This window comes from Schistocerca piceifrons, chromosome X (assembly GCF_021461385.2).
Source record: "Schistocerca piceifrons isolate TAMUIC-IGC-003096 chromosome X, iqSchPice1.1, whole genome shotgun sequence".
NCBI classification, from domain to species: Eukaryota; Metazoa; Arthropoda; class Insecta; order Orthoptera; family Acrididae; genus Schistocerca; species Schistocerca piceifrons.
This window is the reverse complement of record NC_060149.1, coordinates 53,598,539-53,622,018: the sequence shown is the minus strand read 5'-3', so window position 1 is coordinate 53,622,018 and position 23,480 is coordinate 53,598,539. Positions and strand designations below refer to the sequence as shown.

The following is a 23,480-nucleotide window of genomic DNA, read 5'->3' as shown; positions in this document are numbered from 1 at the left end:
AGAGACAGTAAAAAATGACCTGGTACTCTGCAAATCTGGAGTGTGTTACATACCATCCCACTGCAAGAGTGAGTATGTTGGACAAATCACACATGCAATTGGAGAAATGTGCATGGAACACAAATGACACACCAGACTTCGGCAGCCCACAAAATCAGAAATTGCTGAACATTGCATGAAACCAACCACGAAATGAAATATGAAGATACAAAAATCCTGCACAACACATCCCACTATTTGGACTGGTTTTCGTCTTAGTCAGGCATGGGCTGCAGCACTGAAAATTCTCCATACACAGCAGAAATGGAACACTGAGCATGGTGAAGGCAGATTGCAAACTGAGAACTGCCACTCGGCTCCCAATTGTGAGCTACCACCACTACCATGCCCGGCACATCATGTGGGCCATACATGGAGTCAGAGCAGGGGAGAGACTACTGGTATGGTCCAGGATATCAGTCAGCAAGTGTAAATGGATGATGATGGCATGTTGAACCGTCAAAATTAAGTTCTACAATGATCTATCATTCTGGCTGCATGCCAAAGAGACTTTCAAGCAGCATATATGCCAGGAAAACTTATGAAAACATCCTGTGACCACTTACATTATTTTCACAATGGGAATGAAATGCAGAATCATGTCTTTGAAAATGTAAATGTTCTACAGGGACCCAAATAATTTACCGTCTTTCAGGATGTTTTTGTATGCAGAAAGGTAGATTTTATGGTGTAAAGGAGTGTGACTATATCTACAAAGATAAAGGTAGAATAAATTAAGACTATGTTTCTGGGAAACTGAGTAGTGGCAAGCATGGCAATTCAGTTGTCAATAAGGAAGAAGGTAATGTAGTGTAGATAACATTAGAAGAAACAGAGATGAGTAATGGTGATGATAGAATTGTAGGTCTCTATTCACTTGTACCAGTTTATATTAATAAAATACAAAAATGTCTCCTTCATGTTGTTTGTGTGTGTGTGTGGAGGGGGGGGGGGGGGCACATGATCACCCAAGCAAGCTCACTGTGGTTATTGGTATCAAAGCAGGACCTCTTTTAGGTACCATGTTTTGAAAGAAGTCAAAATAATAGAAGAGCTCCAAAAATGCATAAGAATGCACAATAAAGTAAGGTTAGTTTATTTCATCAAAATGTTTGAGGATTGAGCAATATGGTAGAAGAGCTTATGGTCTGTTTGGAAAATTTAGAGTGCTCTGAAAAGATAGACATCCTGTGCCTATCTGAGCACAACATATCCACAACTTTAGAGGAGTTACATATAAAAGATTACACTCTGGTAAAGTCCAAAAACATTGTGACAAACAGATTTTGTAGTGATCAGCACATAGAAGTGTGTGCTTGTGAATTAATACTAAAAATAGTCCACTTTTAACTGTAACTGTATATACATCTCCATTGCATAATTATAAACTGTTTGTTAGGAATTTGTATCTCTTACTAAGCTATCTGTCAGAAGGCAACAAGCAGTCTATAGTCTGTGGTGACCTAAGTGTAGATTTTCTAAAGGATTCTGATAGGAAAAATCTTCTGAAAACCTTATATGGATCCTACAATTTCATTTCAGTTATTAACTTTCCAACACTGTAGGACCAAGTTGATAATGTTTTCTATGGTGAAGCTCAAACCAATGAAACAACTGTTTACCCAGTAACAAATGCTCTCTCTAATCATGATGCACAGTTAGTTAGGATAAATAAGATAGTGCCTTAAAGTATTGACTCTCCTACATGGAAATCAGTTAGAATAATTAATTACTCATAAACAAATGGTTTTAAGACTAGTTTACAAAAAGCATCTGGGATAAAATTTAAAGGGCTGTTGTAAATTATGAATCACAGGTAGCAAATATATTTAATAATCATTTCTTAAATATAGTAGAAAACAGGGACAAACAGTTCAAGAGAAAAATCACAGAAATATGCTGAAATAGCAACTCTCATAATATTCAATCATATGAATATGTGACCAACTTCTCATTCTGAAATTAAGAAAATTACTCATTCTCTAAGAAATACTCATCTGCTTTTGATCCTGTTCTAGTAGAGTACTAAAGATTTGTTCCCATATAATAAGCCCTGTCTTATCTGAAATATGTGATACATCACTAACTTGAGGCATTTTTCCAGAAAAACTGAAATATGCCATTGTTAAACTTCTCTTTAAGAAAAGTAATAGGATAGATATCAACGACTACTAACCTGTTTCACTGCTGACATCGTTTTCCAAAAATTTTGAGAAGGTACTGTATTCTAAAACAGTATCTCACCTGAGCAACAGTAATATCCCCAGCAAATCACAGTTTGAATTTCAGAAGAGTTCCTCTACTGAGAATGATATTTACTTATTCACCCACCAGATTTTACAAGCATTAAATAACAAACTACCACTGGTACTTATAAATACTATTGGTACAAATGAAAGTATTCTATAACTTTGAAAGGGATTCTTAACTATATAAGAATAATTATTGGCAAAAAACTCCATCAAGGCTTGTTTCAAAGGAATTTCCATTAAAGGACTTTAAATTCTTTGGAAGTTACATTAAAAATTTTATCTCATTGTAAGAGGGGATGCTGTCTGTACCATTTATGTTACCCTCGCTGCATAATCAGAGTAATGTTGTAAATATATACAGCTCTATTTAGACTGTTGTACTTTTTTGTATTTTGAGAATTGTTAAAAAGCTTATGTACGAGTGCTCTTTGTACATGTGTGGCAGCAGCCCACCCACATACTTCAGTTCCATATGTGAGGTATGCGTACAGTGGAACATAGTCGATCATAATCATGTGCTCATAATTGAGAACTTGTTACATTGTTCTTATTGCAGAAATTGATTATCTTAATTTGTGACAAGGAAGATCAATGTTTTGTTCCCAAGAGAGGTAGCTGTCTAACATTACACCAAGGAAGGCAGTTGTATCATCCAGTTTTATTTCCATACCATCATGAGAGTCAACATGCAACTGCAATCCATCTGGTTGGTGGTTTTATTGAAATTTAAACTTGTGCAGTTATTTTGGAAGTAACATTTCAAGCCAAGTAAGGCACCAGAACAATTAAAGGTCAGATAATTATTGTTGGGTTTGTCATTATAATTCAGTACATTGCTATTGTGCGCTATGTGTGCCACATCAACAATAGGATGAACAATAAAGAATGCAAAATTGACCCTTGGGGCACACCCCACTTTATTCTAGTTGGACTGGTGCTGTACTTTGTAATAATATTACTGATTCTGTGTGTGACAGCTTACAACCCTACATCTGTCTTGCAAGTACTATTAAAGAGACTTAATTGCTATTCGTCAGACACCATATGTTTCCAGTTTATCAACTAACACCTCATGAGATACTGAGTCAAATGCATGTGATACATCTAGTAAGAAGCATGTCACCCTTTCTTTCTCATCTATTTTCATTGATAGTGTTTGCACCATATTGCCTAAGCAAGATGACACTGAGTTGCCTTCCTTAATACACCTTTCTTTAAACATTCATTGAATTGGTGAACCAGAACAGTACCGAGTGAGCATTCACATCTTTTAGAGATTGACGCAAAAATTTCATTCTGTCCAATAGAGACTTCATTCTCAGTATCAATTGTATGTGTTTCATAAATATACACAGTTTTTTTTTTACATTAATAGGAGCTCTATAATCACCTTAACCAGCATTCTCACTTAAGTTACCTGTATTAATAAAACAGGGAATTAAAAGCATTATTGAACATGCGAAGTTCTAAAATGTTTACACTGTCACTCCTTACTTGGATACTGCTGATGCTACACTTTGGTTTTCTGTTAAGTCTCTCATTTACAAAGTTGCATACTGATTTGCTAATGTTACTTTAGTTAGTAACTTTTTGGTTTAAAATTTTCTTATGTGTATATTCAAGGCTTGTTTATAGACTCTCTGAGAAGGTTGGCAGTTATCTCTTCCAGATGTCCATGGGAACACTGTAGGTTTTTTTATAATGATAAACATTTTCTCCTTCAGTTGTTTCACTATTTCTGCACAATGTACAATATCCCATGTCAAAGATTGTAATAAGGCCTTAAAGTTCTCTAAAGATTCTTAATTTTCATGTCTGTTTTTCCTTTTCTCATGCATACTTCATTAATTGTGTTTACTCAGTATTTCAGTGGTCTGCTGAAGGTGATTAGAGAGGTGGAGGTTTATTACATCAACTCTACAGTCAATTAAATTGGTGTAAACATGATTTTTCATAAGTGTCTTTAGGTACCATGGTTGGCCCATCAATTCTGTTTGACAAATTATAACTAAATAGAATATCATTTTACTTGCCATGATGTCTAGTGTACTTTAACAAATCTACACTTACAGGGAAAAAATTTCAACATCAGGAAGCAGTTGTGTCACATAATTAAAAGTTGATAGGTATGTTTCTACATCTGAAAAATGATGTCTACTTAAATTTCTCATCATTCGCATAAGAGTGGGACTAGCAGCACCACTACAAGAATGCAAATCAGGTTGGCTTTAAATACATGCTGTACCAACTGTGAGCACTAGTTACCTTTGAGATTGGACATGGTGGGTTGGTGTTAGTCAAGAATGCCTGTAAGTCAACAAAGACACTCACTGGGTTTCAATGAGGTTGTGCAATATACTGGATGCTTCTTCTGCAATATTGCAGAAAGTCTTGGCAGGGATGTAGCCACTCTACATGATTGCTGGCAGTGGTGGTCACGAGAATGTACAGTCACAAGAACGCCGGGCTCCAGATGGCCCCATGGCACTATTGGGAGGGAAGGCCATCATGTTAACTGTTTGGCTCTGACACATCGTATTGCATCTGCAGCAGCAATTTGAGCAACATCTGGCACCACAATGACTCAACAAACTGTTACAAATTGGTTTCTTCAAGGACAGCTCCAAGCCAGATGGCCTGCAGTGTGCATTCCACTGACCCCGAACCACTGCCATTTTTGACTTCAGTGGTGTCAAGTGAGAGCTCATTGCAGGACAGGATGGAGATCTATTATGTTTTCTGATGAAAGGTGGTTCTGCCTCAGTGTCAGTGATGGCTGTGTGTTGGTTAGAAGAAGGCCAGCTGAGGGCCTGCAACCATCCTGTCTGCATGCTAGACTCACTGGACCTACACCTGGAGTTGTGGTCATTGGCGCAATTTCGTATGATAGCAGAAACTCTCTGGTGGTTATCCCATGCATGCTGGCTTCAAATTTGTTTTTTAGTCTGGTGATCCAACCTGTTGTGCTGTCATTCATGAACAGGTGGTGCTTTCCAACAAAATAATGCTCACCCACATACCGATTTTGTAACCCAACATGCTCTACAGAGTGTCGACGTGTTGCCTTGGACTGCTCGATCACCAGATGTGTCTCCAATCAAACACATACAGGACATCATTGGACAACAACTCCAGCATCATCCACAAACATCATTAACCATCCCTGTATTGACCAACCAAGTGCAACAGGCATGGAACTCCATCCCACAAACTGACATCTGACACCTGTAAAACACAATGCATGCACCAGAATGAGATTTTCACTCTGCAGCGGAGTGTGTGCTGATATGAAACTTCCTGGCAGATTAAAACTGTGTGCCGGACCGAGACTCAAACTCGGGACCTTTGCAAAGTTCCCGAGTTTGAGTCTCGGTCTGGCACACAGTTTTAATCTGCCAGGAAGTTTTACAATGCATGCACGTTTGCATGCTTGCATTCAACATTCTGATAAATACACCAGTTACTAATACACCAACATTTCACATTTGCAATAGTGTATCTCATGCTTACAGTAACCTGTGATCTTGAAGTGTCAATCACATAAATATGTTACTTAGACAAATGTATTCCCAAAATTTCATTACTCTATATTAATTATTTTTGGTGTTGCTTTTTTTCCATCAGTGTATCCCTAGTTAAGAGAATATCTGTGTTCTTATATTTGCCACATATAATGTTAATTTTTTTAAATTTTTTGCTATGCTTTTAGGAGGATTATACAGCCCTATAACAATTAGGTGCATTTTCTGTACCACTAGCTTTATTGATGGAATTTCAGATGTCATTTCAACACTTCATTTGCTGATGGAATCCAGTTTTGTGAACAGTATATGGCATGCCCTGACTTTTGTGCTCTGATTGACTGAAATTACTTGACAGAGTGACAGTTGTAATAAAAAAATTGTTTGACAAACAGATGTTCTGCAAGAAGGATCTGACTTGGTTTTCCTCAATCAGTGTTTGCTATAATTGTATACACTTTTTGCTTAGATACTGAATATTTTGATGTAGCACTTTGAAACCTGTTTTGGTTTATTGTTTCTTCAGACATTCCTCCCATCACAATTTTATTGTGATGTGTAAGTCTCAGATGCTGTGGAATTGTGGACTTTTTTGTTTACTAGATTAGTTTCCCTCAAATATAGTCTTTCAGATATCCATATATATTTTACTTAAAAGCTGCAAATACCATACTGAAAATTGCACAAAAAACATGACCCCCAACAAGCACATTCATCACAGAAATTAGAAAATGCTTATATTTGTGAACCTCACAAGAAGGAAAAAAAAGGGTAGATGCATTTTTCCCTTAGTTCTGTAAGATAAAGTGTAATCGTGTCTGTGGCACGTGGAGGATCAGCTAAATATCATGTTCCAGTCAACCTATTGACCTTCCCGAGACTATTGTGCACATAGTGTCTAGTTTAGTAATTTCTATTTTCCTATGTAGTCACTGCTACAGTCCCATTAGTGGGTGATGGGTAGTAGAAATATGAGATAGTTCCATTTGGAGAACTTAATCTTTCTGTGGTGGCCATTGAGTAGAACTGTAAGTTCTTTCATTGGAGAATTGCATTAGTGTTTCAAGCACCAGACTATTCTACTAGACAGTTGTCCACTGTCAATGCCATGAAGTGTAAAGGGACTTTTGAGTGTTTTCATTTTGTAAAATGGTTTCCACTATTGTTTACCTCTTCTGAAAGACACCTTATGCATGTATATTTTAGTTTGTAACATATATATTTCAGTAATGATGCATCAGTTCATAAATTAATGTCTGAACTCCTTCTGACCTTATCTGTTATAATATCTGGTTACTTTTCAACTTGAAAAACTGTGGGTCAGTGGTACAGTGCTAGTCTATAGATAGAAATGTCTCAGGTTATATCAGTCCAAGAATTTTTATCTACCACTTTTCAGTTTTTTCACCTCTGGCAAGGTTTGTTAATGTGAAAAATTCTGAGTTACACTGTGGTTTGGAATCCATGTTAAACTGTAGGCCCCCTTATAATTGGCTGTGTAAATCAGTTCAGAGGTTGGCGAAAGGCACTAGTATACCAACTCTAACAGCACCATGCCTGGTTAAGCACTGTGGTGTTTAAACAAGTCTTCAGGATGTTTACTTAGAGGAAAGTTTTAAAAATGTAATTAAATGCATCACAATTTACAAATGCAGTTTTGCAGTGATATTAACTAATCTTTTATAATCTGCTCCTACAGATATCGCGAGGCAAAAACAAAATTTATCTTTGAGCCTGAAAATGGTGACGTGGAATTAGAACAAAAGCTTCCAATGTCTTGGCATGCCTTTAATGAAACCCCAAGGTTTGAGGTAAGTATAGGTTTACACATTCTAGGGCCTTTTACAAGCCATTATTCACACTAATTCTTACTTGGATTTTGTGTATACTAGTATCACTAATCAGACTGTATTTCACCAGGAATTTCATTAACATGAAATACTTTCTTTGGTTTCAAAAGGGTATTATTACTATTAAAAACTGTTATTACAAATATGTATAACATTAGACGTTGGGATTCGTCACTATATCTAAATACACTCCTGGAAATTGAAATAAGAACACCGTGAATTCATTGTCCCAGGAAGGGGAAACTTTATTGACACATTCCTGGGGTCAGATACATCACATGATCACACTGACAGAACCACAGGCACATAGACACAGGCAACAGAGCATGCACAATGTCGCCACTAGTACAGTGTATATCCACCTTTCGCAGCAATGCAGGCTGCTATTCTCCCATGGAGACGATCGTAGAGATGCTGGATGTAGTCCTGTGGAACGGCTTGCCATGCCATTTCCACCTGGCACCTCAGTTGGACCAGTGTTCGTGCTGGACGTGCAGACCGCGTGAGACGACGCTTCATCCAGTCCCAAACATGCTCAATGGGGGACAGATCCGGAGATCTTGCTGGCCAGGGTAGTTGACTTACACCTTCTAGAGCACGTTGGGTGGCACGGGATACATGCGGACGTGCATTGTCCTGTTGGAACAGCAAGTTCCCTTGCCGGTCTAGGAATGGTAGAATGATGGGTTCGATGACGGTTTGGATGTACCGTGCACTATTCAGTGTCCCCTCGACGATCACCAGTGGTGTACGGCCAGTGTAGGAGATCGCTCCCACACCATGATGCCGGGTGTTGGCCCTGTGTGCCTCGGTCGTATGCAGTCCTGATTGTAGCGCTCACCTGCACGGCGCCAAACACGCATACGACCATCATTGGCACCAAGGCAGAAGCGACTCTCATCGCTGAAGACGACACGTCTCCATTCGTCCCTCCATTCACGCCTGTCGCGACACCACTGGAGGCGGGCTGCACGATGTCGGGGCGTGAGCGGAAGACGGCCTAACGGTGTGCGGGACCGTAGCCCAGCTTCATGGAGACGGTTGCGAATGGTCCTCGCCGATACCCCAGGAGCAACAGTGTCCCTAATTTGCTGCGAAGTGGCGGTGCGGTCCCCTACGGCACTGCGTAGGATCCTACGGTCTTGGCGTGCATCCGTGCGTCGCTGCGGTCCGGTCCCAGGTCGACGGGCACGTGCACCTTCCGCCGACCATTGGCGACAACATCGATGTACTGTGGAGACCTCACGCCCCACGTGTTGAGCAATTCGGCGGTACGTCCACCCGGCCTCCCGCATGCCCACTATACGCCCTCGCTCAAAGTCCGTCAACTGCACATACGGTTCACGTCCACGCTGTCGCGGCATGCTACCAGTGTTAAAGACTGTGATGGAGCTCCGTATGCCACGGCAAACTGGCTGACACTGACGGCGGCGGTGCACAAATGCTGCGCAGCTAGCGCCATTCGACGGCCAACACCGCGGTTCCTGGTGTGTCCGCTGTGCCGTGCGTGTGATCATTGCTTGTACAGCCCTCTCGCAGTGTCCGGAGCAAGTATGGTGGGTCTGACACACCGGTGTCAATGTGTTCTTTTTTCCGTTTCCAGGAGTGTATTTTAACTATTCCCTGTATAAATATTGTAAGGAAAGTTCTGGTAGAACTTAAATAATTTAGTGGTAAAGGAAACAACTTACTAAATAGTGGTAATGTTGAGTTGTGTACAGGCATACATAAAAGAATGAATCTTCACCAGCCATCGGATGAATAATTTTTTGAGCTAGGACACACAAACACACACACACACACACACACACACACACACACACACACACACACACACACACACGTGCAAACAGAGGTATGTAAATGTGTACAGCTACTTTATGTCAGGTGAATACACTACCTCAAAAAGGATTAATGCAAAAACTGTTGAAGTTTCATTCTGTCACGTGTGCCTATTGAAGACTCAACTATTCCATGTACTTGTATTTATGAACTGTTTATCTTCATACAGAACAATCCAGAATTATTTGTAGGAAACTATTTTCACAACACATATGATAGAAACAAAGTTAATTTAATGTTACCATATTATAGATTAAAACTGTACTCTTAGACTCTACAGTACATGGCTACGAAAGTTTATAATAAATTAAAATTAAAAGACTTTCACAATTAGGTTTGCTGAAAGGAAAATTAGATGCTATCCTTGTGCAAAGTATCATTATTAAAACACAGAACTTTTAAATAATAATAATACAGCTTTACTTGTAGAGTAAAGTGATAAACATATTTGATTATCTTCTGGGAAAAAAAATTATATGGCATCCTTGTACAAAAATGTTAAGTGTTAAAACACGTGATTTTTAAATGGCAGTAAAACTTTCTTTTGAGAATAGTGTAATATACTTGTACTGATTGTTGCAAATTAATTTATGGTTTTGTGATGCTTTCTTTGTATCTCATTTACATTATTTATAAGTAAAGGAGACTACTCACTGAATATTAGAAGTGCTGAGTCAGTGACAGGCACACACGATAGAGAAAGATTGCTTTCGTTTGTGTAAGGTGTCTGTTCTTTTGGACATGTCCAAAAGAACAGACCCGACACAAATATAAATATAAGCACCTTGATGACAATCAATAATCATTCACCATTCACTGCAGATTTACTCTTCACCTGAACTCCTGCAGGAGTCAGAAAACTTGCTAGCTTTCAGGATAAATCCTTTCTGTAGCTAGAGTACACACAAACACACACACACACACACACACACACACACACACACACACACACACACACACACACACAAAGCTGTTCCTCTACATAGTGCCGGCTGGACACACAGTGTCATGTGTGTTTGTGTATGTACTCTAGCTCTGGACAAGATTTTTCTGAAAGCTAGCAAATTTTGTTTCTCTTTTGTGTGTACCTGTATATGATTGTAATGCTTTCACTATTCAGTGTGTGGTCTCCTTTCTCCTCGATACGAACAGGCCTTGGAAGGCCCAATGGTACCAACCAACCACCGTGTCATCCTCAGCTGATAGGCATCATTGGATGCGAATCTGGAAGGGCATGTTGTCAGCACACTGTTGTCCCAGCCATTGTCACTTTTTACAGCCAGAGCTGCTACTTCTCAATCAAGTAACTCATCAGTTGGCCCATCAGGGTTGAGTACATCCTGCTTTCCAACAGAGCTTGGCAGACCCAAATGGACACCCATTCTAGTGTAAGCCAAAGCCTGACAGTGATCTGATGGGAGCTGGTGTTAGCACTGCAGCAAGGCCACTGGTGGTCTCCTTTACTCCTAAACAATTTACATTCTTTCAGAACTTTGCCACTATATTTACCTTATTTATATTACATACATTGACTAGTCTCCTGTGCATTAAATCCGGGTCTTATATATTTATGTAATGAAAGAATAAATTTCTGATTTTGATATTGTGTTTCTGTATTGGTTTATGATGCATCCTTTGTTGAGAATAACTGATTTATAACAATATGTCTGCATTTAAGATTTTAATGCCTGTGCTGAAGTTATATTTACTACAATTAACAGTAGTGTTTGTTAGTAGAATATCACATTATTTAATGATAGCTCTCTCTGGTAACAAAAATTTGATTTGTATGGCTAGTGAAATTTTCCTCTGTGACACAGGATACAAAAACATTGCTCATAAAGCAGTTTATCTACATCCAGAATTCAAAGTGAAATTCTATGTTCTGACAACAAAATCTTTTTTATGTTCTCTCAGTGGATATAGGCATTGAAACTGGAAGCTATACACACTGAGTAACCACTAACACTACCTTCTATCAAGTTACTGGAATCATATTATCTGTTACTGTACCTTTCTTAAGTGCAAACATTCATTTATCCTCACTAATTAAAACTTTCGGGCTAAGAGGCCGTGGTCCAATAGTAGAAATACTTCTCCCTGACGTTTCATTGCCAGCTGCGGGCAACATCATCTGAGGTGAGTCTACGACTGGCTGCTAGGCCGTGGAGGTCCTGTTAGCCCGGAAGTTTTAATTAGTGAAGACGCCGGCCGTGAAAGCCTACACGCTATGATTCATTTATCCTGTTACAAACTGTCATGCCACTATTCGTAAGCTTCACTGATGCAACCAAAAAGTGTAAATATGTACCTCTGTGAGAAAAGTTTCTGTCACCATTAATGCATAGAAGAGTAAACTACTACCATAATGAATACTATCTAATATAGAAATATGGCAAAACTTATTTGAAATCTTGGTATTACTGAGCAGTAAACCAGTTTTGTTAACAACTTTATGACACTTCTCATATTTTTAAGGCCTTCATCCATACTTGTCACTGCATATTTCCCAAAGTATGTACATTCATAAATTGGTCTTATTTCTTATTTTTTATTTTTTTATTTTCTGAATTTATGAGTAGCAAAAGATTAAAATTATGAATATACAGTTTATTCATGAAAAGGCTCTTACTGATTCTGTAGTCACATATTATGAAGTTCTTTCAGATCCATCACAAGTAATCTTCATTCTTGATCTATTGGTTTAGTACACAGACAAACCTAGGAGTGAAATTTAGACAGACCCCTACAGGCATGTAAGTGAATGTCAACTGATTTCCAATCTATACCGTGCAAACACAACACACAAACAGTTAAAACATGCAAATACACACAACGAGGTTAACATAATTCATAGTTGAATGGCCTACATGATTTCTGCAGATATCTTATGATAATGCATGTCATGGTGACAGTTAAGGTATTGCACCACAGAAATAAAGTAACTGGAAAATCAAGGATGGTGATTACAGTAAAATTAAAACAACAGAACATCTAAAATGGTACTTAAAATATTATATTTTAAGAGAGATTTATCTATATTACTAAGTGGCTATCCTAGAACCTGGAACTTGGTACCAGTTGCAGGTTTCCAGGGACAAAAAATTTGATTTTGAATACTTTGTATAATTATTGCCCAAATTTAAAAAGCTATCATAATCTACTCATTAAGAGGTATAATCTTATGTTAAACATTTTACACACACACATGTTTTACAAGAGAAGTATCACAGTTAGAAACTGTGTGTTTGTCTCAAAGCAACATAATTTAAAGCACACAAATATCTGGACTTTATTCATCCGGTATTTGAGAACTGGAGCATTTGGTGACATCGAAAAATCATTACACATTATTTCAAACCTTTCCAAATCTCTTTCTCACAGGTGAAAGGAAAAAAGTTTTACACTTAATACATTTTCTCTTTTCATACAGTAAAGTGGTCATATTAGGCATGACATTTTAATTTATTACTTCTTTACCAATGACTCTACTTGCAACACAATTTGCAGGCAGTAACCACATATACCAATAAATGTACTTACAAAAATATAACAGGTGTATGACAGACAGTTCAGGAGAAATGATGTCATAAATACTTAGATGTGTGAAAACTACAATTTGCTTAAAATGGTGTTCAGTAAGACTTCAGCATCAAACATAATGTTTTAATTTATTATATCTTCACTACTAATTATATTTGCAACACTCTTTGCACACAGAATCTACATGTATTACTGAACACACATGTAAAATTATATCATTGTATGACACATAGTTCAGGAGATATGACACCATAAATATTAAGGTGCTTGAAAAACTAGCTTCTACTTAAAATGAAGTAAAAGTTCCTTGACTGCATTCATCCAGTGTTTCATAATAAGAGCACTTAGTGACTTACAATGAACTTTAAGCATAATTTCAAACATTTCCTAAACTTCTTCTCACTTACATGCTTAAAGTCAAATATTTAACACATCAACTCATTTAGAAAGTAGTCAGTTATTTAAAGCTGTTTTATACATGGGAGTTTGATTCTGTAAACAATTGGGGGTTTACTCATTTCTTGCTGGGAAGAGTTTACTGATAAAGAAAAAAAATCAGTTTGGGATTTATACAGATAGTAATATAACTGTGGTATGTAAAACTACTCCATTGGATTGGTAGTAACAGATTGTTATCTCATTTTGGAATTTTCATTGTATTTGTGTGAGTATCATATTGATAAATTAATGTCAATAAGATTATACTTTAAATGTCTCTATAATAAACTGCTGTAACATCTTTCATTTATCAACTCTATGTTTCAGGAGATTCCAGAGTATAAGAAGTTAAGCGATATGCAAAACTATTTCTCAACATCAAACACGACATTCTGGACACTCTATTATGAATACAAGTCACTTATTGACCCATCAAACTGGCTGCCTCCATTCAAAGGTAAGTGCTAAAATGTAATAAATTTTCCATCAGGTTTGAAAAATAATGGGCACACAAAGAAGATTGTATGACACATGAAAAAGAACCAAATTTCCATAATTTAAAATTAATTAGTTTTCAAGAGTATTAGAAATGAGAGGTAAACCTAATATCTTTCAAATACTACCAATAAACAGTACTCAATGGGAATTCCACTAATATTTTTAAAGTGTCCTTCACATCGTGTCTTTAAACTCTGGTGGGGAAGGGTTGAGGGATTAACAAATAACAGCTTGTGCAGAGGCATATGAGCAATCATTCTCCTTACATGTCATCAATGAGTAAACTGGGAATACTTTTTGAATATGGTGTAAAAAAAAAGTATCATCTGGCATGTATATTATAGTGTTTAGGTGTAGCTGTACCAATCAAAGCTAAGTGTTTCTCAAGACAATTCTTTACAGTTTATAGGGAAGTTGCCAGTTATGCAGTGGGTAATTAGGTTTTTAAGTACTGGGATGTTTCCAATTACTATTGCAGTCAGTTGGCTCAAGAGAGGTAAGGACATAAGTTAGTGGCATGATAATTTAAGAGATTTAGTTTTTTATGTAAATTGATTATAGTGTAATCAAAACAATGGGAGCCCATTCAGTACAATGTATATAACATATAACTTTATTGGTAAACAGCTATGAACAAGACTGTTAACCATCAGCAGTAGCATTATTTTACATCGCACGGTTCTTATTCAATCAATATTGATTCTTGTCTCTGTAACATTATGTCCCACAGAAGTACATAAAGACTCACACTATACAACTGGCAACCATGATGCCTTCATTAAGGCCTTGGGGGGGGGGGGGGGGGGGGGGAGCAGGAGAAAAAAAAAGAAGAAAAAAAAAAAAAAAGACCTCCTCCCAAACAGGCCATGGAGGCCCAACAGTATTGACTATTGACTGGCTGCTATGTCATCCTCAGCCCATAGGCATCATTGGATGCAGATATGGAGGGGAATGTGGTCATCACACCACTCTCCCAGCCATATGTCTGTTTTTGACCCTGGAGATGCTACTTCTCAATCAAGTAGTTCCTCAGTTTTGCCTCACAAGGGCGGAGGGTACCCCGCTTGACAGTGCTTAACTTCAGTGATCTGATGGGAACCGTTGTTACCACTATGGCAAGGCCATTGGCAAGGTCTTGACAACTTCCTTTTAACAAGTGCAATCTGCCTACAAGCAAATTTATACACAATGCTTTTATTTAGAAGCTTGATGTCTCAACACCATGGTAAACACAAAAACTATGTGAATGTGTGCAGTCCACCCATAGTCAATGCATAATCTATAAAATATTTACTTCATTGTATATATTTACTACATTGTATATACAGATTGTTTTATAACTTTCAGTAAGTATGCTGATTCTATAAATTGAAATTCTCTAGTTGTCCTAATCACAATACAGGATCAAGTATTGGCAGTTCTGAAAAAAAAAAACCTTCATATAGACATATGGTCTATTTTGAATGGTTTCTGTGATAGAACACATTTAATATAACATTGCTAAGTTTTTCTTGAATAACTTTTTGGATGTTTTTCTTGGATAGCTTGAAAACGTTCCCTCCAGTGAAAGTTGTTGCAGTGCAAAATTAAACTACATTACATTTCATACAAAAAGGTCCTATTCATTTCTTCTCTATGACTAATAGTTTCTGTGAAGACAGCATGAGAATATTGAAAATCTTCAGTAACACCCCATACACTACTGTGGTACATTGTAAAAAATGACAATATTTGAATAATACATAAATAAATAACAATGAACATGAAATGTGTTGTCTCAGAAACCATTTGGAATTGTGCATTTGCCTGTCTGAAGTTTTTTGTCCAGAATCGCAAATACAATCACCCGTCAAAGCATGTGCCTTTACCCCTTATAAAATTATGTCTTTATAGTGTCTAATTTCAAATACAAAGCTGAAATAGACAAGGTATACTATATTTAGGGACTGTAGGACATATTTTTGGTAAAATTCGCATCTATGTTTTGCAAAATTCATGTCTAGTTTTGTCCAAATTTTCATCTATACTGAATAAAAAATAAATGATTGATTAGGGGCACAAATTTAAAAGATTGTCATGCTAAGTAGATGAAAGCAAGTGAAGATTTAGTTATTTGAAATTTACTGTTAAAAAAGTGCTGATTGTGAACTTTATGACTGGAAAGATTGCTTTTTCAAAAACTTCAACGGTTTTTTTTTCCACTGTGGCCTCTGTTTTCTTCCTTTGGCTTATTTAAGCTTTCAAAACATTATTGTTCAGTTGAAAAACAGCATCATATTACCATCAGTGAAGTGAATGTGTCTCTGATTTAACGTGTTTCTGGACATTATTTGCCTTTTCCCACCCAATTCGATGATTGCAGAATCTGCAGAATAGTAATTTTGACCTTTCATGGGCATCCACAGCCATGTGGACCATGCTTGACAACACTAAAGATAGAACTACCAATTCACTTAGTGTAGAACTAGGACCAAAAGTAACTATTTTAACAGTGGGAAAAGAATTTCAGCACAGAGTGTGAGCACGATATAGTGGCAGATGGCCATGAGCATACACAAACTAGAATCTGGCTACCAGATGGCTAGGAACTGTGCAGTGAAACAAGCCCCAGCTCCCTCTCACAGGGTAGCAGCCTACAGTTGTGTTTCTGTGGACAGTTCAATGCAGCTGCAACAATTTAGCATCATTTGGCTTGAGAACAGTTTGAATTAGCTCCCTTATCCCACAACAATGATAAGTGTGACTGGAATGCAATGTTTCCAGTGCTGCTACTAATCCTGGCAGGCCAGCCATGCTCAATGGCAATGGTTTTCCAGTAGGATGTAGAGGTGAATGATGTCCTCAGTAAGTACTTATGGTGGTGTTATGTGGGTGATTGATTTACCATCTATTCCGCTGCCATAGCTGAGGGGTCAGCATGACGGAATGCCATGCAAAGGGGTTTAGGGTTTGATTCCTGCCTGGGTCAGAGTTTCTCTCGCCTCAGGGACTGGGTGTTGTGTTGCCTTCATCATCATCTCATCACCATTGACATGCAAGTTGCTGATGTGGTGTCAACTAAAAAGATTTGCACCAGGTGACTGGTCTAACTAATGGGAGGCCCTAGCCACACGACACTTCATTTACCATCTCCATCTTTGGAAATGAGCTACAGTCACCCAAAGAGGAGGTGATGTCGGTGGTGGTAGTGCTTCTCTTGGTGTGAGAGTACACTCAATGTGCTCCCTGACTGCCAATGTTGTAATGGTCTGGCCCTTGCCATTATGGATGGCCCATCAGAGAGGAAGTAACATCTTGATGACGTGGCACTGTAGTATTCCAAGTGATATCTGCATCATCACCATCAGTGTACCTTCATCTGGATTAATGGCAGTATCTGCATATGAGCACACACTGGATATTTCTGATCCTCTGGAAAGAGAAGGCAGAATTCCATCCTTGTTTGGTTCCTGTGTAGAGTCTCAGCCAGACTCTTCTTAGTGATAATGGTCATGTGTAACCTTAAGATTTGCATGAGTTGCTCACCTGTTCCTTTTGATGATGGATCTTATGGAGATGATAGAATATGGTGAATGTCATCCAATCTGCAAAAGAAGAGAGACATGTCAGCCTCAGATTGTAAACTATCACTTAAAATTTTTTGTGGATGTAGTCCCAGAAACCATGTGTAGGGGCTAAGATTTGGCGCACTAGTGGCTGTTATAGTGCTGGCTGATGTCAGACTCACATCCAGAGCTGGCTGAATATTTTTTTTGATGTCTGTATTCATTACCAGGTAGAAGAAATTGTCTGGCCCATTGCATTCTTCAGTGTGCCTCCTACAGGAGAGCTAAACCTGGAGTTGCAGCAATCAGGGCTAACAAACTAGTCTCATTTTTTGGGGAAAGTGTGGGGACCATCATGTTATACTTTTTTTAATAATGGGAGGAGGAAATAATTTTGTAGGTTTGCTTGACATGATTAGAAACTATGGAGTCATCCATCTCATGTAAAGATGTAAATTCACTATGGGACCTACTGTGCTGTAGTATGTTCATTGGGTTGAGAATTTAGTGGCAGGTTTGCGACACATGTTGGAAGCTGATCTTGTTGCAGGCAATATATGTCTGCTGAGGTATCAAAATTCTCGTCTTATGCCACGGGAAGATAAGATAAAGTCAGAGCATTAGAATGTCATTTGAAGGCTTAAAATTTAATTCTATAGGTGTAGTTAATAGCATCCCTCAATGCTGTAATTGTGCCATTGCCTTGGAAATATGGTGGTGAAGCCTAAGTGTGTGTGTGCGTGTGTGTGTGTGTGTGTGTGTGTGTGTGTGTGCATATTTGGTGTTGTATTTGACACATCATCTATTATGCATAACAGTTCAAAGAAAAATAAATAAATAAATAAATAAATAAAATATGGATACCAGATGTGAAGGTGAATGCTTTTTTTCTCTGTTTGTGGAAAGTTCTTGGACTAGCTCTTTTTAGCTTAAAACTGTTTTTTATAAGTACTCACAAAAGAATGTTTTTATCTCTTCAGGACACACACTGATGACAGTGTTTCAAGTCCATGATCATCATTATCACCAGGCATTTGACTTCCACTGTTGCATAAAGTCATACAAGGTTTTCCATACATTGCATCTTTCAGCAATAGATGCCACAAATCCTCCTAAATGTTTTCAAATGCCATACACCAATGTTCCCATGAGTCATCGTATTAATCTTCCCTTATCTCTAGGAATCCAGCAAAAAAAATTTTATGGTCTACCTTACATTTACTTTCTGGGCCACATCTCTCCCTCAACTCCATTCTGTTTTCATTATCATTATAACTACACCTTTCACTCCAGTTTGTTCTGTGATAATTTTCTTTATTTTGCTGTCTTTCCAAGTTGTTATTAATATACATCCCTCATCCCCATTGCTCTCTGAGGAAACCACAGTTTTTGAATTGTTTTTGCAATGAAAGTCTTTGTTTTACTGGCATAATTCAAAATTGGTAGTACATACTTATTGTAAACTATCCATCACAGACATAATGACAGTTTAGTTTTGACAGTACTATTCAGTACAACAAGTCATCACAGACCATTTTACTCTTCTGTTAATTTATTTATTTCCCCATCAATTCATTCTGTTCAACTATCTGCATACAATAGCTCATCATCTGGTTTTATATGACTTCATTGTTAATTTATAATATTTTGTTGCTGACATGTTGATTATAGATTATTTTAGTTTTATTATAATTAATTGTTAGGTCACCAGTGTCAGAGGATTTAGGATTAATTTCTAAAGATTTCAGTGAAGAAGTCACCATGGTTATAGCGGATGGGCTAGGCAGTAGTACGAACAGTACAAAATAGAGTGTGACCTGGTAAAGATAATATTAAAATAAAGACATTCTAGTGTTAAATTTGTACATTTTCTCATTCATCATGGTCAGTCTCATATGGTGAGGAAGTCACTGTCATGAGATATAAAATACCATTGGTTACAGTTGTCAGCTTTCCAGCTTTTTGAGAAGAGATGAAAGAAAGGTACCAAGTTTCAACAGAGGTTCTTATTGAATCTAATTTTCATTTTGAAAAATAAACTAAACAACACAGTTTTATCATACTTGTCAAACTATACCTGTAAACATGTAAATCCATGTAGATATGACATGTTTTTTTTTTCTTTCTTATTTGGACTGTAACACTGTGGCATACTGTATCCAATATCCTTGCAAAAGTGATCCATGGATGAATAAAACACTCCTATTACTGCTAGCACAACTAAAAACAGCTGTGAATGGAAAACTTTTGACAATCACTAGACATTTTATTTCCACATAATTATATCCCAGTCAGTATGAACTGCAAAGCTTCCCTCGTTGCATCAGGATTTTCAGGGACTGGGGAGTAAAATTAATGGATTGCTTATCTGTATTGATGAATTAAAACCATCAAATCTAGCTGACATTTTCCACCCCTCTGAACATTGTGTGATCATTGGTGTAGATGTGTAAAGTGTCACAGGGTTTAGGTCAGCACCTCACTTTCATAGAGGAGGAAAGTAGAGTTGCCACATTCTTCAGGAATTCATCAGAAAGCTAGATAGTTTTTACTCTCTTTTATGTATCTGTTGGCAACTACATACCCTTACTATTGAGTGAGTTATTACTTGTTATTTATATTACAAAAACAATTGACAGAGGCCTTTCAGGCCATGACAAACCACTGAGTGAGATCACAGGTATTTTCTTCGTCCACTTATTTAATAGTGTCAAATTTTAATTTTCTTTGTTTTGTACACTTGCTGTAGTGTCCGTTCTTGTTACACAACTGAATATTAGCATCACAGCAGAGTTTTTTCTTGAAAAAACTTGTTCTTTAGGCAAAGTCCCGAGAATCACTACATAACCCGAAATTTTGAGTGACATAAACACAAAAAATTCCATTCAAGTTTTCTTGATAGTGCAAAATTAATTTAACAAAGACAGCTACTAGTTTATTAGAGTCTATTGTTGCAATGAAAGTGTAATTAAACATTGCTAAATCATATTTAACTAACACATTTCATATTGTTTACTAGATAAACGCTATCTAGTCCTAAATTTTCTGAGTGATAAATGTTTAAAAACCTGACCAAACATGCCTGATAACATAAATTCTCTAAAAGCAAAGTAATTACAAATTCATTCTTCTGTCATTGTATCTTTAAATCAGTACAAAAACAACAACCACTGCACATAAGACCTTTGCGTTGTTTCTTGTTTACACACTGCCAATCTCACATCCTTGACAAATTTAAAACATTCTTTAAACTTAATTATTCTTTCAAAACTGACCATGAGTGAGAAATATGGGAGCTGTTATAGGGTAGTAAGTAGAGGGATTTGTTGCCAATCTTGTAGGAAATATTTTCACTATGGGGGATGCAGTGGGGAGAATGTTGGGAGAACAGAAGAGGCTTTCTCCTGGAACTGCAGAGTATGAAGTAGGAACATTTTGATAGGGGAACAGGAAAGGAAAATCTGCACCCTTCAGGCACAGTTGGAGAAAGCAAGGAAGGAACTCATAAGGATCAAGGGAGAGAGGGGGGAGAAGGGTGGTTGGGAACTGGCAGCTGGTAGGAGGCTAGAAAGAAAGAGAGTGTGATCTGACAATTTTGTCATCAACATCAGAAACAGGTATCTACCACTGCCATAGTTAAATGGAGAAGAGCCTCAGGTAGAATGAGGAGCAAATGTGCAGCACACTTCAACCGAGGCCAAGAAGCCTAGGAATGTACAAAGTGCTAGGAACAAGAAAGTGCTGATGCCAGGTAGTACCCATGAGTGAGGTGTAGGCCCTCAGTTACAGGAAAGGTTAGGGACAGTGTACCAGGCCACCAGTATCTCCAAGCCAAATGCAGGGCTAAGTCATGTGATAGAGGTCCTAGGGTCTTTATGTAAGGACTTTACAAAAGAGGACCATGTAGTGGTAGTGGGTGGTCAGGGCTAAGTCATGTGATAGAGGACCTAGGGTCTTTATGTAAGGACTTTACAAAAGAGGACCATGTAGTTATAGTGGGTGGGGCGGGAAACAGTTTGGACAGGGATAGGGCATATGACATAGGTGGTGACCTGTACAAGATAGCTTCCCTGACTCTTGGCACCAACATACACTTTGTCGAGCTGTTCCGGCATCATGATCGACCACACCTTGATGGAGCTGTGAGGCAAATCAGTGTGGGGTTCGGGATGGCTCTGAACAGCCAACTTGCTTACGTTTCTCTGGTGCTTGTGGGGACTATCAACAGATGGGGTTTCACTAGCCATGGCCTACACCTAAACAGGACTGGGAAGGGAAGATTGGTACATCTGATTCATGAAAGTATAGGGGGTGGATCTCGGGCCACACGTAGTCAAATACCTGTTGTCATAAGTAGGAGAAGTAGGTCCTTTTTAGGATAAATCCAGACAACAGGTATCCACTGCCTAAAGAGTATCTCCAGCAGTTTAAAAAATACTGAAAAAAACACTTACAAAACAGATTTTAACACTTCAAGTATCACATAAACCAGATATCACAAAGAAAAACAAACCATTGGAAAGAGTAACGGGGGGCATTTCACAGACTTAACAATCCTCCATCAAAACATGCAATCAATAAAAAATGAAATACAACTCTTAGAAGTTGAGCTCAAATCTTTGAACTACACAGTAGTTTGTATTACTGAGCACTAGTGTAGAGACACAGAAATCCAACATGTAGTATTATAATTGTATGAAAAAGCAAACTCTTACTGCAGAACTACTTCAAGGGGTGCAGGATCATGCATTTATATCAGAAAAGGAACACAGTTCAAATCAAGACATGACCTCAGTACCATAAGTGAAGACAAACACTTTGAAATATCAGCTATTGAATTAACAGGGCTTTATATCACCAAGAAATTAATCATTTTGTGCATGTATAGATCTCCCAGTGGTAGTGTGGACACTTTTTTTGATAAATTAACAGAAGTTGCAGATAAAGTCTCAAGTATAAAGGTCAACATAATTCTGTGTGGGGACATTAACATCAACACTGATATCATAAATGAATCCAACAACACCTTCATAAACATCCTTCAAAGTTTTGGCATGTCCCTATCGGTCAATAGTGCAACAAGGGTTACTAAAGTGACTGCATCAGTAATTGACCATGCGGCCACAAATATGGACAGGGAAAAATGTGATGTAGCTGTAAAAGATCTCGGACTATCAGACCATCTCTGTCAAATAACAACAGTAAAATCAGGCATCGAATCATTCCCTAAACTACAAACCTATAAACAACATCGATCAGAAATCAAAATAAAAGATTTTTCAAAAGAGCTTGAGAAACAAAGTTGGGATGAAGTGTATAAGGAAACCAATGTGATAATGAAATTCTCTAAAATTTCCTCATTATTTAAATTGAGCTTTGAAAAGGCATTTCCAAAGGTATGCATGTCTGTATCAACATCTCACAAAAACAGATGGATGACAGTAGGTATTAAGAAGTCCTCCTAAACACTTAAACACCTCAGTTCCATGAAAAAGATTCGCAATGATCCAGAATTCTTAAATTTCTATCACAGGTACAAAAAGATCTGTAGGAAGGTGCTGATTGCTGCAAAAAGTCATTTAATGACAAAATAATATATAATGCAGAGAATAAAAGCAAATCAGTCTGGGAGGTTATAAAAAAGGAAACGGGAGAGGCAAACAATCGCAGAATAACATACTGCTAAGGGAGGGGGATAAGGTAATAAATGATCCACAACATTTAACAAACTATGTAAACGAGCATTTTTCAAGTATTACAGAGAAGTTACAGCAAAAATTCCCCAAAACAAATATAACACCTGTAAATAATATTGCACTAAATACAATGATGTTACTTCCAACCACAGAGAATGAAGTCAATAAGACTGTTCAAAAACTAAAAAATAAAAAGTCTGTAGGCTTAGAAGAAGTACCAATGTTTGTACTGAAATGATGCATAGGGATTATACAA

The 23,480-nt window shown here is 37.6% G+C and overlaps 1 protein-coding gene across 1 annotated transcript in view; it reads left to right on the top strand.

The window, feature by feature from the left end:
* The window catches only part of LOC124722172, an 830,020-nt gene that overhangs the window by 708,712 nt on the left and 97,828 nt on the right, over nucleotides 1-23,480 (top strand). The window contains exons 63-64 of the mRNA XM_047247373.1: nucleotides 7,512-7,623; nucleotides 13,813-13,942. Of these exons, the coding sequence (XP_047103329.1) occupies nucleotides 7,512-7,623; nucleotides 13,813-13,942 (242 nt within the window). The remainder of the gene's footprint in view (nucleotides 1-7,511; nucleotides 7,624-13,812; nucleotides 13,943-23,480) is intronic.